The sequence below is a fragment of the Halichoerus grypus genome, chromosome 4 (assembly GCF_964656455.1).
Source record: "Halichoerus grypus chromosome 4, mHalGry1.hap1.1, whole genome shotgun sequence".
NCBI lineage: Eukaryota > Metazoa > Chordata > Mammalia > Carnivora > Phocidae > Halichoerus > Halichoerus grypus.
In genome coordinates, this window is record NC_135715.1 from 135,610,206 (window position 1) to 135,625,875 (window position 15,670).

The window sequence follows — 15,670 nt, forward strand, 5'->3', positions numbered from 1 at the left end:
GCTGTGATGTGGCAGGAGTTACTTTGCCGTTTATCTTCTTATCTTCTGTGAAGCAATAAAGCAGGTCATGCCAAAACCTATCTTTAGCTACACAGTGCAAGTTCATGGAATGCTCCATTGTCATCTAAGTCCTCTGGCTAAGGCCTGGATGGCTGGGCTGTTACAGTGTTACCTCTGTGTGGGTAAGCATCTGCCCTGGGTTATGGTTTGCAGTGGGGAATATGGATCTGCAGGAAAAGCTCAGGACTGGGGAGTTCAGGAAACATGAGGCTTGGTTCTCAGCTTCATTCCTTTGTAGCGACCTCTTAACTTCTCTGTGGGTCAGTTTCCCCAACAGAAAATGGGGGTCCTGCCTGCTCCATCTATGTCTGGAGATTGTTGATCAGTCCAGAGTATATAAGTATTCCTTTAAGCCATACGTAGTGCTACAGAATTCTTCTCAGAAAATGGTTCTTCTACTTGTTTCTTGAAATTCAGCTGGTATACACAACTCCAGGAGAGCTAGAAACATCCTGCAGTGATCTGTAAGGATCACACCATCCAGCTTTGGGAATGAGCTTAATGCAAGCCCGGCCCAGTGAAGAAGTCCAGCAATTGCTGGGGAATTGGTTTCCATGCCTTAAGCTTGTTAGGAAAGAGCATAGGAGTCCACACTCTTCAAAGACACCCTGTGCTAGAGGGCAAATATTTCCTCAGCAGTGTTCCCCTCCAGGGGCAGAATACGAGCATTCTAATACTGTCAGTTTAATAATGCTTTGATCAAAGTAAAAAAACATTCTTTGTTCACTTATTAGTATGGAGAATTAAACATATTTCCCTGATGTCTCAAAACCTGTTTTCCAGAAATGAAAGATTTAGCAAATAGGTAAAGAACCTTCCAGATCACTTATGCAGAAATGCAGACTAAGGGATAGCTAAGCCAACTATTTGACTATAAAATATACATGTGCACAGAGGCGTAGAAGGCAGAGTTTCCTAAAGAGTTGACTGAGCTTTAGAACTTTTGATCATTAAAGTGAACGGAACAGGACAAACAAGATAGCAAAAATATCTGTCAAGGAGAATGAAAGTTGTTTCCTCTGGGCTTTTAGATCTTGGTGTGGCATGCATAACCTTCAAAGGAAGAGTCGTATCTGATGGCTGTTGAGAGAGTTCCCCTCCCCCATTTCTCCACTCCATGCCCACAGCAGTGGGCTCTTACACGCCTCACTGTGAGGAGAGACCCTTCACACCCTACTTCTCACACCCCACTCTCAGAAAGATTACACTTTAACTTAAAAGCAACTGAACGGCTGAGATAGCAGTTCCGCTGTGATAGCAGAAACCTGAATTAACAATGGCTTACCCAAGCTCAGTATATTTCTTTGCCATGTGAATGTCCGAGCGAGTGTGGTGGCTCCCGAAGCGGTCAAGGTTCCAGGCTTCTCCTCTCTTGCCATTTCTCCATCCACACGGTACAAGATGGCAGACCACCGTCACGCCATGTCAGGTGGAGGGAAGGGAAGGGGAGAGGGAGAAGGCGAGGACACGCTTCTTCCCTAAAAGGACGTGACCCGGAGTGGCACTCACCATTTGGTTCACCTTTGACTGGCCAGAAACTTAGTCACATGAAAGGAAAGTTAGGACATGTGGCCCTTATTTGGGGTATCCACATACCCCACTAAAAATTAGGGCGTCCTACTACTATGAAAGAGAAGAGAGAAAGGATACTGAAAGAGAACTGTTAACGCTCCCCTCCAGCAACTATAAACTTTATTTCATTTGGTAAGTCACACCGTGAGAAAGCTTAATTTCACGATTGCCTTTTTGTGAGTTCGATGTTACTGGAAAATGACATGGAATTTCAAAAAGACTTGATTGTGTTTTTTAAACCTGGCTTGGACCCACCTGGCACTTGTCAGCTTTCCAACCTTCTCTCCCCGTAAACGAGCCCACGCCCCACCCCCAGAGCGCCACCACTGCCCACGCCCCGCCCCCAGAGCGCCCCCACTGCCCACGCCCCGCCCCCAGGGCGCCCCCACTGCCCACGCCCCGCCACCAGAGCGCCACCACTGCCCACGCCCCGCCCCCAGAGCGCCGCCCACGCCCCGCCCCCACTGCCCACGCCCCGCCCCCAGAGCGCCACCACTGCCACTTACAACTCCCACCAGTGGCTGCTGCTGCCCGCGTATGTCTCGGGGAAGGAGACAGCTCTCTTCAGGTTGGCATCCACGCCATTTCCCAGTCATTCATCGCCAGGCCGAGGTGGTGAGCCGCGCTGGCCGCCTTTGTGGGGCTGGGAGGCGGTCTCCCCGGAGGCAGCCCCTGCCAGGGACAGAAATCACCGGGGTAGCCAGAAACACAGATGCCTGTTCTTGGTGGCAGCACTGCACAGACACCGCGAACCACTGTGCCAGCCCTAAGTATTTTTATTTTGAACCTTTTTAGCCTTGAGGTATGAAATGAGGATTAGAGAATTTGTTGCATATTGGTTTTAAGGATTTATGAGTATGAACAAAAGAGAATTCACACTCTGATCCTTATGCAAAGGAAAAAAAAAAGCAGACATTCTTTCATTTGGAAAAAACATAAAGGAGTATTCAAAAAAATGTTTGAATAAAGCCCTTTGTAGCTTTCTATGGCATACATGAATATTTATAACATTTAGGAGGTAGACTAGCAATGGATTAGAGGATAATATGCTGGCTGGCTGCCACTATCCCAGGCTGCATAAAGCATGCTGATAGCCACGGTTGCTACTGGATTAGGAGGTTGGTTCTATTTCAAACATACCCATATTTAGGTGTATTTATTTATGAACATTATTTTAAGATGGTCATTTTATTTGGAATGAGAAGCATGGGGCAAGCTTCTATACTTCTGGAAACATTAACAGAAGCTAATTCATTGAGGAAAGAGAAATGCCTTGAATCCTTTTATTTTTGTGTCAATAATTATGGCATTACATAATTAACAACGGTATGTTTTCTATCACCAATAATATTATTGCAAGATCCATGGAGAAAGCACTAGGCTTATATCAAGCAATGGAAAAAAGAATCTCCAAGTAAAACTTGAAATGTTCAGATATATCCAATTCGCAGAACTTTCCAGCACAATAGAAATCTACAAGAGGACTTTGAAAGTTTATTTCTTTATATAGAACTCACAAACCGGGCTAAATGTAGATTTTCCAAAAGATATGTTTCAAAGCAATGCAATCTCTGTTGACTGTTCAGGCAAAGGATTTTGCTAGGAAATACAAAGAAATCCAATAAATAATCCTTGGCCTTTCGGAGATTATACACTGTTAAGACGATGAAAGCATAAACACATGAAATATTAAAAGCAAAAAAAGATATAAGAACTAGTTCACAATAATAATAAAAGAGATGTCCAAAAGCAAAATGCAAAGAGGTAACTTCACGCAGCTATATCAGGAGGAAAACAAAACCATGTTAAATACAACAACATAATATAATCAAATCCAGACTTGTTACTCTGAGCACCATCCAGCCTCACCTCACACTTCATCTCCTCTGTACTCAGTCCAAGTTGGCAAGACCAACCTTCTTTCTTTTTTTTCCTGCCTCAGGGCCTTTGCACTAGCTGTTACCTTTGCCTGAAACTGTCTCCCTGCTAGTCTTCACCTGTCTGACTCTTTCTCGTCATTCAGGTCTCAGCTCATGTGTCTGCTCCCCCAGAGTGGTCTTTCCTGACTATCCTTTGAACATTCTTCTATCTTCCACACCCAGCATTCTCAGAGAGATAACCTTGCCCTGACAGCTGGCTTCATAATCTGGGACAACCTTTACTTGCCTCTTCATTGTCTGTTCTTCCCCACTAGAATGTAAGTGTCCTAGACCAGGTATTTTATCTGTTTTGTTCACTGATATTTCTCCAGCACCCAAAAAGGTGTCTGGCACATCATAAGTATGCAAAAAATATTTGTTGAATAAAAGAATAACCTAGTCATATTCCAGTATTGGACCTAGTGAGATAGGACAATACACTGAAGCATTTTTTTTTTTCCTCTGAAGCATTTTTAAAGGATTTTATATAGGGGCGCCTGGGTAGCGCAGTTGGTTAAGCCTCTGCCTTTGGCTCAGGTCATGATTCCAGTGCCCTGGGGTTGAGTCCTGTGTCAGACTCCCTGCTCAGCAGGGATTCTGCTTCTCCTTCCCCCTACTCTTGCGCTCTTGCTCACTCTCTCTTTCCCCCTCTTAAATAAATAAATTAAAATCTTATTTAAAAATAAAGGATTTTGTATAACAGATTTAATCCAAAAGTGTTTTCTATTTTATTAGAAAATTTGATTAAGCAGAATGTTCCAGGCATTTTGCATTACTGATAGTTTATGCAAGATGACTCCCTTAGCCTTCTGTTCCAGACTGGACATTATTCTGTCTCCCCTGCTCTCTGTGGTGCTGTGCCTGCCCTTCATTGTCCTTTCCTGAATGCAGAGATGCGCAATACTCTGCATGTGCCTGGACAGGCACCTGAGCCACGATGTCCTGTGGCTGTGAGATGTACAATATACCATGAGCATCATGTGCATTACATGTGTATATCTGTATGTCACATACATCTTGGATATTAAAGATCCATAGCCAGGGAACAGGGCTCAGGGTTCTTTCTCAGTGATGCATATAGTGGAGGCTGGCTGAGCTCCTGGGCCTTTTTGTCTCTTATCTCTGGTCCTTACCGTGCACTTAATTCTACTTGGTTGCTATCATGGGCACAATCTTTGTATGTGAGGGACTATATATATTTCTAAATCTTGTGGAAAAAAACTCCTGTCCTAAATATATGAGGATGTGAGTAAAATAATCAGGTGATGTAGTGTGGTTTTACACATGCTCGGCAAGAAATAATTGACTGAGATTCTTTACCTGATAGGCGTGCAGATGGGGGCAGAGTCCAATCCGTAGGGGCAGAAGTAAGAAGAGGCGATGTGGGAAACATGAAGAACACGGGTGGCGAAGATCTCAAGGGGCAAGAGAAGGAAAAATAAAAACTTTTCAGGGTAGGCATTTAGAGGAGGCCTGAAGTCCAGGAGCAACTTCTCAAAGGCCTCAGAGCAGGGAGGCAGCATGGCCTCAGAAGAAAGAGGCTGTTCTGGCAGCTGTCTGCGTGTGGGAGGGAGGTCAGGAAAGTGTAACAGGGCAAGATGGCGTTGCTGCAGGGCCTGCTGGTCTGAACTTGAAAAACAGACATGAAAGTCTGCTCCTCTTCGGGGAGAGGAAAGCTCAGGGAAATCCTGGACAGGGGGACAGAAATCAGTTCAGAGGTGGCCAGAGAAGCTGGAGACAGCTGTAAAGGCCTGCTAGGCCATCGACTTATCTGGAGAGGCGTGAAGGTGTAAGTTGGCCAGCCCGCTCCCGCAGGCAGGGTGCCACAGAAGGGTAAACAGGGAGGCCCAGGCCCAAGGGCCCAGTCTGAGAAGAAGCCCCTCAGACCCTTCATTGGGCTCGAGGGGAATTACTTACATCGGAGCTGGAGGGAAATTTGTGTTTGGGACCGTAGCCTCAAGGCCTATGCCAGGCTGGAGTACAGACAGCCCCTTCCCGTGGACAGGCTCTTTGTACTGGTCATTCTGTAAGCCAGGCCCCAAGAAGGACATTTGCTTCTGAGTCACTCTGGTTTCAGCTAAAGAAATAAACACATGAGGGTAGGTACAGAGTCCTTCGCTTGCTACCTCCTTTTTTCTTCCTGAGCTTCCCTCCATGAGTTCATGTCCTGAGGGAGATTCATCAGCCTTCATTTGGGCCCATCTCCCAGCCTTGTAGATGAAGAACTGATGAACATATTAATTTGTGCAAATAAACTCTGAAGACCTAGACCTAGCATGGGTATCTGGAAAAACGGTGGCTGTGTGGGATTTAAAACCTTTTGCAAGGTTCTAACTGTGGACTACTTTCTTGGTGAGGGCCATTGCGGGCCATCTGCTGAGCGGACTCTAAGGTGGTGATTCCCAGTAGGGGCAGGGGCCCATGGAAATCAGTTCCGGTGTGGAGAGTGGGGTTCACACTGTCCACATACACTGGTTCAGAGCACCTTCTAAAGGAGTATATTCTCCTCACTTTGCCCCCAGATTACAAACTGCTGTTCTCGTAAGCCACTTGCTAAAGGGAGTATGTCATAAACCTCAGGTTTGCTGAGATGGGAAAAAAGATGGGAAGCTCTGCCTTGGAGCAATCAAGTATTTTCCCACTGGCCCGGCATCATAGCAAAGCTGCCTGGCCTGCTCAAGGCAGGCCAACCAGCTCTGGCAGGATCACGAAACCTCGGGTATAATCTTTGGCTTCATCCCTGCTGTGGCAGTTGGATAACCAAGCTAGTGTCTCTTTAACCTTCGTTCCTGCCAACCTTAACTGAAAACACCAGTGAATAAATGGCTGTTTGCCGTCAAAAACAATATGTAAGGCTTAAGTCTATGGAAGGAGTGAAAGACTCTAACTAGATAAATGCAAAATCCTCCACTTTGGTCCAAGAAAGCAACTGCACGTCGACAGAGAGGGAGGTTTCATCCAAACAGCAGCTCAGTGAAATAGGCTCAGAGGTTTAATTCACTGGTAGTTCAACAGATGTCAGCAACGTGACTTTTTTTACATCGTGGACTCAGATGTGTAGCATCATCTAGACCAAGGAAGGAAAATAATCATTCTTCTGCACTCTGATTTGCTTAATCTAGGACACCATGCTAGAGACTGCCCTAAAGAGACCCTAAACTGTCAAATTGTTACACTGAAAATTGTTAAAGAAATTGGCAATATTTAGATGGAACCAGAAAAGACTCGGGGGGTGGGAAGATGTCCACAGTGGTTGTCTTCAAGTGTTTGAAGAACTGTCCTGATAAGAAGGAACTAAATGTGTTTGCTGTGCCTCCAGAGCTCACAACTAGGATCAGCGGGCAAAAAGCAAAGGGAGACCAGACCGGCTTTGATTCAGAATGATAAAGAAATTTCTAATAGTCAAGAGATGTGTAAAAATGAAAGGGGCTGCCCTTGGCAGGAATGAGTAGCTCTCAGTGGATCTATCCAAACAGTGGGAAGCTGCTGTTGATAGGCCCTAAAAGACATTTTGCACCTTGTAGACACTTGAAGAAGGGGACCTCTGAAGCTTCTTTCAGCAACACCCCCCCCACCCCCTGGGAGTGCCTTGTAGGTGCAGGTGTCAATGGGTGCAAAAGTGGGTGGAGTTCCAGTATCCAGGTAACCCTTCTTCAGCCGTGTGAAAGCGTTCTGCAAGCATGCGTCCCCTGGCCATGCCAGTGGGGTTCACGCATGCTCAGGCACTGTTGCCAGGGTTTATGTGGGACAGCGTGACCATGCAGACTTCACAAAGGAAAACAATGGGCCTCATCACAAAGCCAGATTTGGATTTCAAAGTTAAACTGAAGTTACCTTTGAGTACAATTAAAAAGGATACGTCAAAATTAAAACCATTGTTAAAATTAATCAAAGATTTAGAAAGGTAGAATGAACTCCAGAGCTGGAAATTACTGATTTAAACAATTGTTCTCACATTTTAAACCACATAATGAGCTAAAAATTATGAAGCCTCAGAGTATAGCTGTAAAGAGTAGTCTAAAACCAAAGTCAGAATGAAATGTTTTAGCTTTCAAAACTAAAAAGCAGAACAATTACTCCCTGCAAAATGGTATAGGAAGAGGTTTCTGACCCCTGCTAATTGTTTTATTATTCTTCAGAGGGGCACACTGGCGGCGTTTCCCGGGGTTTTCAGTAATTACACTCCATTCAATATCTGAAGAATTACAATAATTCTACATGGAATATACTTGTGCCCTTTGGATGCAAAGCCTAGAGAAGTGAAAAAACAACTTAAAGTAAATTAGCAGGAAAATTATCATGGTTCCTGTGTATTTCAGGGCTCCATATAGCAGAGGCTAATTTTACATTGTATGTTATATTTTCTTGGAGGTATTTGTAATATATTTCTCATGCTGATCGACAGACATGCTGGTTTTTAGGACCCTTTATGAAAACGAAGTTCAAACTTTTCCGATTGCCTCTTTGTGTAGGAGAAATTATCCGGTGCAGACACATGTCATGTAATGCTTCCAGAGTCCTCAGAGTCCTCAGAGCAGTAGTATTCAGCAGGGTATTATTGGTGTTCACATGTACATATTTGTGAAGCTTTGACTCTTCTATGAATTTCTTTTCCTGCCAAACAAACTGGAGTTTTTTGTTTGTTTGTTTGTTTTTTGTTTTGTTTTTTAAAATTACAGAAGCTTTCTCGAAGTCATTTTCTATACTTTGGCAAGCCAAGGGTCCATGAGGGAAGAAAGCAAGGACTGGAATTACATAGGCACTCAGAGATAAGAAAATCTCTTTTCCTGGCTGGAGCCTTATCAATTTTCTGCTAGTGTTAGAATTAATCCACCATCTCTGCGGGACCCCCTTTAGAGTCTGAGCAGCAAAGGTGTCCTGAGACAATACACAGAGCCTGGGGGTCCCAGCTACTATTAAAATATCCTGAGCAAGAAATGTACATCCTGGCTGAGAAATGGTGGGTGGGTCTCACTGATGTTTTTCCTCATGTTTCTGTCCTTCCTATTTTTTCCTTCTTTCTTCTTTTGTCTTTTTTTCTTTTATTTTTCTTCTTTTGTCTTAAACTAAGTTGAGTACAGTATAAAAAACTCTCTTATAAGTCTTTATGGCAACCAAAACATTACCAGGAAACTAAGAGGATCACTTAATGACGAAATTAACAAAGGTTAAATAAATTATGATCCGTCCATAAGATTGAATACCAACTCATTTTTTAAATGTTTTAAAATGCAAGTGGTGTGGAAAACAGTCACAATGCCAGTGAAAAAATTTCTATCAGAACAGAAAGATGTGTGTAAAATATGACTTCAGTTGTCTGAAAAAGATGCTTTTACATATTTATTTTTAAAGCATTAGAAGGAAATGTACCAAAATATTAATGAAGTGACCCTGTGAAGTGATAGTCTAAGTGATTTTTACTTTGCTCTTAACATTTTCTGCATTTTCCTATTTTCTAAAATGTGCACGTTAGTGTGACAATCAGAAAGGAAGAAAAAGGAAGGAAGGAGGGAGGAAATAAAATAATTAAGATTAACACTAAAACACATTCACTGGAAGTTTAGAAGGGTCTGTAATGCAGTGTTTACAAACATGTATAGGTAGAATAGTTTGATTGCATTCAGTCAGTGGAATTTAATACCTCATTACAGAGTCCTGTTTACTGGGAGGAACTTGACAAGCTAACCCTTCTCCAAATCCCGGATAGTTAACAAAAGTTCACCGTGACCTCCAGAAGGGATGGTGAAAACTAGTCCCAAGGGGTAGGATACAGTCTCAGAAACAACAGACTGATGTTTATGTCAGAGGCACAACCAAACAGTTGGACTAGAATTATGCCATGGATATTCCTCATCTGAGAAGCGCCTCGTTCGTGTGACTCTGTGCCTCTCTCAAGTCATTAAACCAGTGATACATCAGCCGGTTGCCCCCAGATAGTCAATGTCTCAGAACAGGCTGTTTTTCATGGTCCCAGGTATTACCGAAATAAATAATGGTTTGTTTTCCTTTATGGATTTTATGCTAAGCTTGCCTGCATTTCACTCTTTCTTTTTTTTCTTTACTCTTTTTAGCGCATGATTGCAAATACTGCCAGAACAGTGAGGTACTGCAGGAGCCACGCCTTCAGTAAGTGAGATGCCGCTGTGTGCTACAATCTAGGCCTGGGTCATTGAGTCCTTTCCGATGAGGCTACGGAGAGACTCTAGAAGTCTGGACAGTATCTGATCGTGTCAGGGACAGCTTGGACCGTGAATTGCCATGGGATAGGGGCCTTGAGTTGAAGGATTTTCTAGTTGTAAAACTAGAAACTAACCATAGGAATATTATTTTATGAATGATCTTAAAGAGAATAAATGTGCTCTTTGTAGTGTGGCTAGAGACAACTAAGACATGATTGCCAATAAATCCCACCTCAGACCAACTCTCTTTATGACTCACTGCTTGACGTTGAGAAACTCACATCCATTCCTGATGACTCAGTTCTATCGTTTATAAACCAGGAAAGATAATGTTTATTGTCTCTTGGGGTGTTGCAAGAATGCATTCATGTGTGTAACACATTTACAAAAGTTCTCATAGCAGGAATTCATATTATATTTCTCGTATTCCCGGGTGAATTTAAGATGTTCTTCCTAAATCGGAATGTACAGCACAATAACGGGTACCATACAATGCTTTAATATAAAACTAATACTACTAATAAATAGCAGTCTTAAACTGGTGGGGATTAAGTTGCATCACAGCACCAAATCATCGTGCCCGACCAGTGCTACCATCTCCTGGGCTGAGACTTGGGGTGGGGATGGAGCTTTGGCTCCCTCGAGCTGGGCTGGGAGTCAGAAGGTGGCCCCTATAAAGTTCTTCGCTAAATTCATTGTATGAGTCACTTGAAGTCATTTGGCTTATTAAGCCAACATGATAATTTGAGATGGACGTGACTGGGCCTACCGGTAACATCCCCCCCGCCCCGCCCCCAGTAAACCTTGTGCTAAGAGACTAAAAGTTTCTCAACTCACGAATCAGAGCTATCTTTACCCTTCCTAGCCCAGGCCTGGCCCAAAGTGAGGGTTTGCTAACACAGGATGCCAGACCTGCTAAATGTTCATTTGTTAATGTACGGGGTTGGGGGGGCGGATCTAGGAAAAATAATCTTTACTTGGGGAGCAAGTAGACCTTTACAATTTTTATTCAAATGATTGTGCCTCCTCTTCCTTCCAAAGTGAGAATAGTCTTGTACATCGTCAACTATTGCTGTGTGGATTCTAGAAGAATTGGGGTGTCTCATATCTCTTCATCTTGTAATTTACTGTCTATGTAAAGACATGGCCTTCAAGCTGTTATAAAGTGAATATGAGAATATTGAAGTGATGTCAGTCTACAACGAGGCCCGGTGAATCCAGGGCCCTTCAGGGCGTCCAGAAAATTCCTGAAATTAAACACAAAATTTTTGTGCCTGAGAGGGTTCATAGCCTTGAGAAGGTTCTCAATGAGATCTAAGAGCAGAAGAACTGCCATAGACTCTGTTTTGTTCCATCAGCCTCTTGGGAAGTACATCCTACATTCACCTACATCTTCTCCTAGAGAAGTCGGCAGGGGTGGGATGGGGAATTATATATCTATACATAAAATACCCACTGCATTTGTTGAAGTTATCAGTAACGGCTGGTAAACAACAGCTGCTCAGCGCTGAAGTCAACAGTCTATAGATAAAGCTATAGGAATAGATTCGTAAACATTGTGGGGATATGTACAATGTAATTACAGTATATTGTACATGTAGGGTACACTGCCAGGGAAAAGCGAGGAATTAAACACTGTGGTATTATTTATGTGTGATAATTATACTGATGAGTTTCTTCTTAGAGTGAGTAGGGGCCTTTGTATCTTCTCTCTGTTTTTCTGTGTTCAGACCTGCACCGCTACCCTCCACCCCTGATGCAGATGGCATTCCAACTGTCTTTGGGAGTGATGCGTGGATCTAAGCAGAAGGCGGTGTGTTAGGAGGGGAAGAACCCTGGCCCAGAGTCTAGACTCCGGCTCCGGCCACTCCCAGTGCCCTGCTAGATGAGAGCCCCGCGCTGGTGATCCAGGGGGCAGAGGTGGCCCGTGGCCCACAGCACAGGTGCTGGGTCCAACCAGAGCATTTTCCCCCTCTTGTTTGGAAACAATGTTAAGAAATGGAGGGAGTTCCCAGGAAAGAAATCCAGACCTCTCATTTCTCTAGAAAAGTAGGAAGATCTGGCAACTTGGGGTGCAGATTGGCATGTGGCCACAGCGTGCGGGAGTTGAGGAGTCACTTCCAAAGGGAGCGGTGTTTCCAGTTCACCACTGTCAGATTTGGCCTTCCTCATTCACGTAGATCTCTGCGGAGGGCTCTGGGCACTTGATGCTTCTTTCAGCCCGGTTTTAGAGAAAGGTGTTAACTTCCGATTGCTCCCATGCTCACATGCGTTGGGGGAGTAGGTGAGAATAGAATAGTAACTGGGATTTCAGAACAAGTAGAATCAGGGAATTGAAGGTCTAGCGGAAGTTACGACTTCAGCCCATGTGCGCAGGCTTGCTGGAGTGGAGGGGGGTGGGAGGGAGGGGGTGGCTGGGTGATTGATGGACATTGGGGAGGGTATGTGCTATGGTGAGCGCTATGAATTGTGTTAAGACTGATGAATCACAGACCTGTACCCCTGAAACAAATAATACATTATATGTTAATTAAAAAAATAAAAAAATTTTTAAAAAAGCACACATCAATGAAGGAATGCTGTGTACAGGATGCAAGTAATGAGGAGAGTCAGACTTGCTAATCTCACTGGCTTGTTTCAGTTCAGCCCAGGTGTTAAGCGCTTTTGTTAGGAGCTAACGAAAACTACATTAGTCTTGTCTGTAACAAAGGGGGCAGAGAGCTGAGTGTGAGACCCAGGTGGGATGGAAAGAGGAAGCAATTTTAATATATAACCAGGGGCCATCAAGTGATGCTTTCACTTTTATTTGGTGCCATTTTTTTTTTTTTTACAACATGCAATACAAAGGAAAATGATCAAAATAGATGATTCCAGGGAAGAAAAGGGTGGGAGAGAGGAGATGGAATATCCAAGTGGACATATTTCAATGAATATGGTATGTTGAAAGGTTGCAATGGAACCTTGGAATCCATGATAAATGTAATAAGTAATTGGAGGAAATAAAGCTGTATCTTATATGCATATATTACACAATGCCAATTTGCTCTTTTCTCCTTCAACAGATCCTGATGCAGCTCAAGCTAATAAGAACCATCAGGATGTCCGGAGTTATGTACGGCAATTAAATGTGATTGACAACCAGAGAACTTTATCACAGATGTCACACAGATTAGAGCCTCGTCGACCATAGACATTTAAAGTGCCCAGAACAATGGTTTGCCTCCAGTCCACAGTTTTTCAAAAATGCCATTTACGCTACTACTGACTGTCTTGTCACTAGAAAATTCTACAAAACAAGCAGAAACGCACCCTGAGACATCTCAGGGCCACAGCTTACCAGCGTCCTGACAAGAGAAGAAATTCTTTGACTTGCATAAAGCCTTCACACTCTAGCTTAGGACTCCCCAATTTGTAGCCATCCTATTTTATTTCTAATTGTGCTATCCTCTTTGCTGAAACATAAATTAAGTCCCACATGAAGAGTTTGGTAGAAATACCATTGTCAAGAGACATAGCAAGCCCCTGACGATTTTTCTCAGAGAGTTGGCAGGGGGAGATATGCTACAAATAGGGTTTACTTGGCTATATCCGTGGTGGTCTAGTTTCACAGTTTTTATCTCAACACCTTGATTTGGAGCAGGGGGTTCTTGGAAGGTGGTGAGGAATCATGTAAATCCAAATCATAAGCTGTATTCTAGCATCTTCATAGGCTTACCTCTGAAGGAATTAAACCCCACCACATTACTATAAAACATTATGGCTATTTATGTAATTTAGGGAGGACTGGTCTGTAATTTCTGAATGATATATAGAATAATATTTATGTTTACAATGTAACTTTTTTAAACTTACAAATCAGGATTACATACATAAGAATTCCACTAAGAAACTCCAAGGTTCTAAAAATTGCCAGCGTTAAGATAAAAAAAAAAAAAGAACATTTCAAAAGAGCACAATATGCACAAAACATTTTTCAAAATTAAAATATTTTCCTGGGCATTAAAAACCTTTACTATTGGCTAATTATTGTTACTGATTAAAAAAAAAAAAAACATATTTTCTGGACTTAAATGTTATTACAAATATCTTAATTTTCAGCAATTGTTTTGCACTTTCAAATAGATTGTAAATAGTTCACTCAATCAACGGTATAGAGTTATTTATTTGCTATATAATAGATATTGTGCCAAATGATTACTTTTTATTTATTTTATTTAGTATGTAATTTTGGAATACATTTTTTCCTGTTTTCACAATTAGGCTACATTTAATGTGTAGGAATTGTATGTATGTATATCTTCTGTAAATAACAGCTAGTATCTTCATTAAATATAATTGTTGACAAGAAAAGGTTGTGTTGTTCTCAATTCCTATAATATGGGAGGTATAGTGGGGTCCCAGCATTTTTGTAATTGAAATAAAATTCACATACTATAAAAATCACCCTTTTAAAGTGCAAAATGCCGTGGTTTTTAGCATATTCACAAGGTTGTTCAACCATCATCACTAATTGCAGAACATTCTCCTCATTCCTGAGAGAAACCCCATATTCATTAGCAGACACACCTCATTCTCCTCTCCCCCCAGTCTCTGGAAACCACTACCTGCTTTCTGTCTCTGTGGACTTACCTATTCTGGACATTTTGTATAAATGGATTATATAATATGTAGCCTTTATGTCTGATTTCTTTCACTTGGCGTAACATTTTCAAGGTTTATCTGCGTTCTAGCATGTGTCAGTACTTCATCTCTTTTTATGGCTGAATAATATTTGATGATGTGGATATACCACTTGTTTGTCAGCTGATGGGCACTTGGGTTGTTCCACTTTTTTTTTGGTTATTAGCAACAATGAAAAGCCATGATTTTAGAACTGCCTGGTATGCGGCCTCCTACCATTTCTCAGTGATTTAAGCACTTAGTAAATATTTGATGAAGAGATTTCTAAAATTCTTTAAAGTCCAATATGTCTCTATTTTTTTCATGTTAGCATTTTCCAGAGTGTGTTCCAGGCTGTACTAGTCTCACAAGCTCACAAACTGTTCCTCCAAAAACAGACACGCAACTGCAAAGCAAAAAACAAAGCCAAGATGGTATCTTCAAATAAATTTGGGAGCCACTGCATAATATACACCCCATTGTTAGAAATGATTCCCAATATTCATTAACGTATTAAAGGCTCTGAGAAGTCCCACTGCAATCCCTCCTAATATCCCACAGTGGAAGCTCACTTTGAGAAATGCTAAAGCAGGCAAATGCCTTTCTGTGTTCATTCATATCCTAGTTCAAGGTCCCCAGGGGTGTTGTTTTATGCAGTGTTATCCCTCCCACCAAGTGGAGCATAATGCCTGGAATTTACTAGAGAATTAAAAAAAAAAAAAAGTTACCGAATAAATTTTTTTGAAGCCATTATTTTTCAGCATTTCACTGTCTCATAGGCCTCAGTATTGGCTGCAAATTTTCACCATTATATAGTTTTCTTTTTCTAGATAATTTTGAAAGCTGAGAAAAGAAGCTGATAGCCTATCCCTTGGGCATTCTTGCTCTTGTTTACTCTTCTTTATTCCTGCCTTACTTAAAAGCTGGTATCCTAGGGGCGCCTGGGTGGCTCAGTCGGTTAAGCGGCTGCCGTCGGCTCACGTCATGATCCCGGGGTCCTGGGATCAAGCCCTGCATCCAGCTCCCTGATCAGCGGGGAGCCTGTTTCTCCCTCTCCCTCTGCCTCTCCCCCTGCTTGTGCTCTCTGTCTCTCTCAAATAAATAAAATCTTAAAAAAAAAAAACAACCTGGTATCCTATGTCTAATAGCCTCTTTCCCCCAATCTTATGGTGACTGACATCTTTTGATCTTTTAATTTAGCTTCGACATTATTCACAATTAACACATACCCCCTTACTCCTCCCAATGAGAATAAGGTAGCAACGGCAAAATAGAAGAATT

At 42.4% G+C, this 15,670-nt stretch overlaps 1 protein-coding gene across 13 annotated transcripts in view; it reads left to right on the top strand.

Annotated features, from left to right (window-relative positions):
- RAPGEF4 (Rap guanine nucleotide exchange factor 4) overlaps positions 1-14,080 on the top strand; it is a 283,628-nt gene extending 269,548 nt beyond the window's left edge. For 9 of the 13 annotated variants that reach the window (XM_036084822.2, XM_036084824.2, XM_078071000.1 and 6 more), the window contains 3 exons: positions 4,879-5,005; positions 9,623-9,677; positions 12,793-12,934. In XM_036084822.2, coding sequence (XP_035940715.1) covers positions 4,879-5,005; positions 9,623-9,677; positions 12,793-12,799 — 189 coding nt within the window. In that variant the 3' untranslated portion in view covers positions 12,800-12,934. Of the gene's footprint in view, positions 1-4,878; positions 5,006-9,622; positions 9,678-12,792 lie in introns of all 13 variants that reach the window. The other 4 variants (XM_036084826.2, XM_036084829.2, XM_036084830.2 and 1 more) reach the window with 1 other exon arrangement.
- Positions 14,081-15,670: the final 1,590 nt, after the last annotated feature.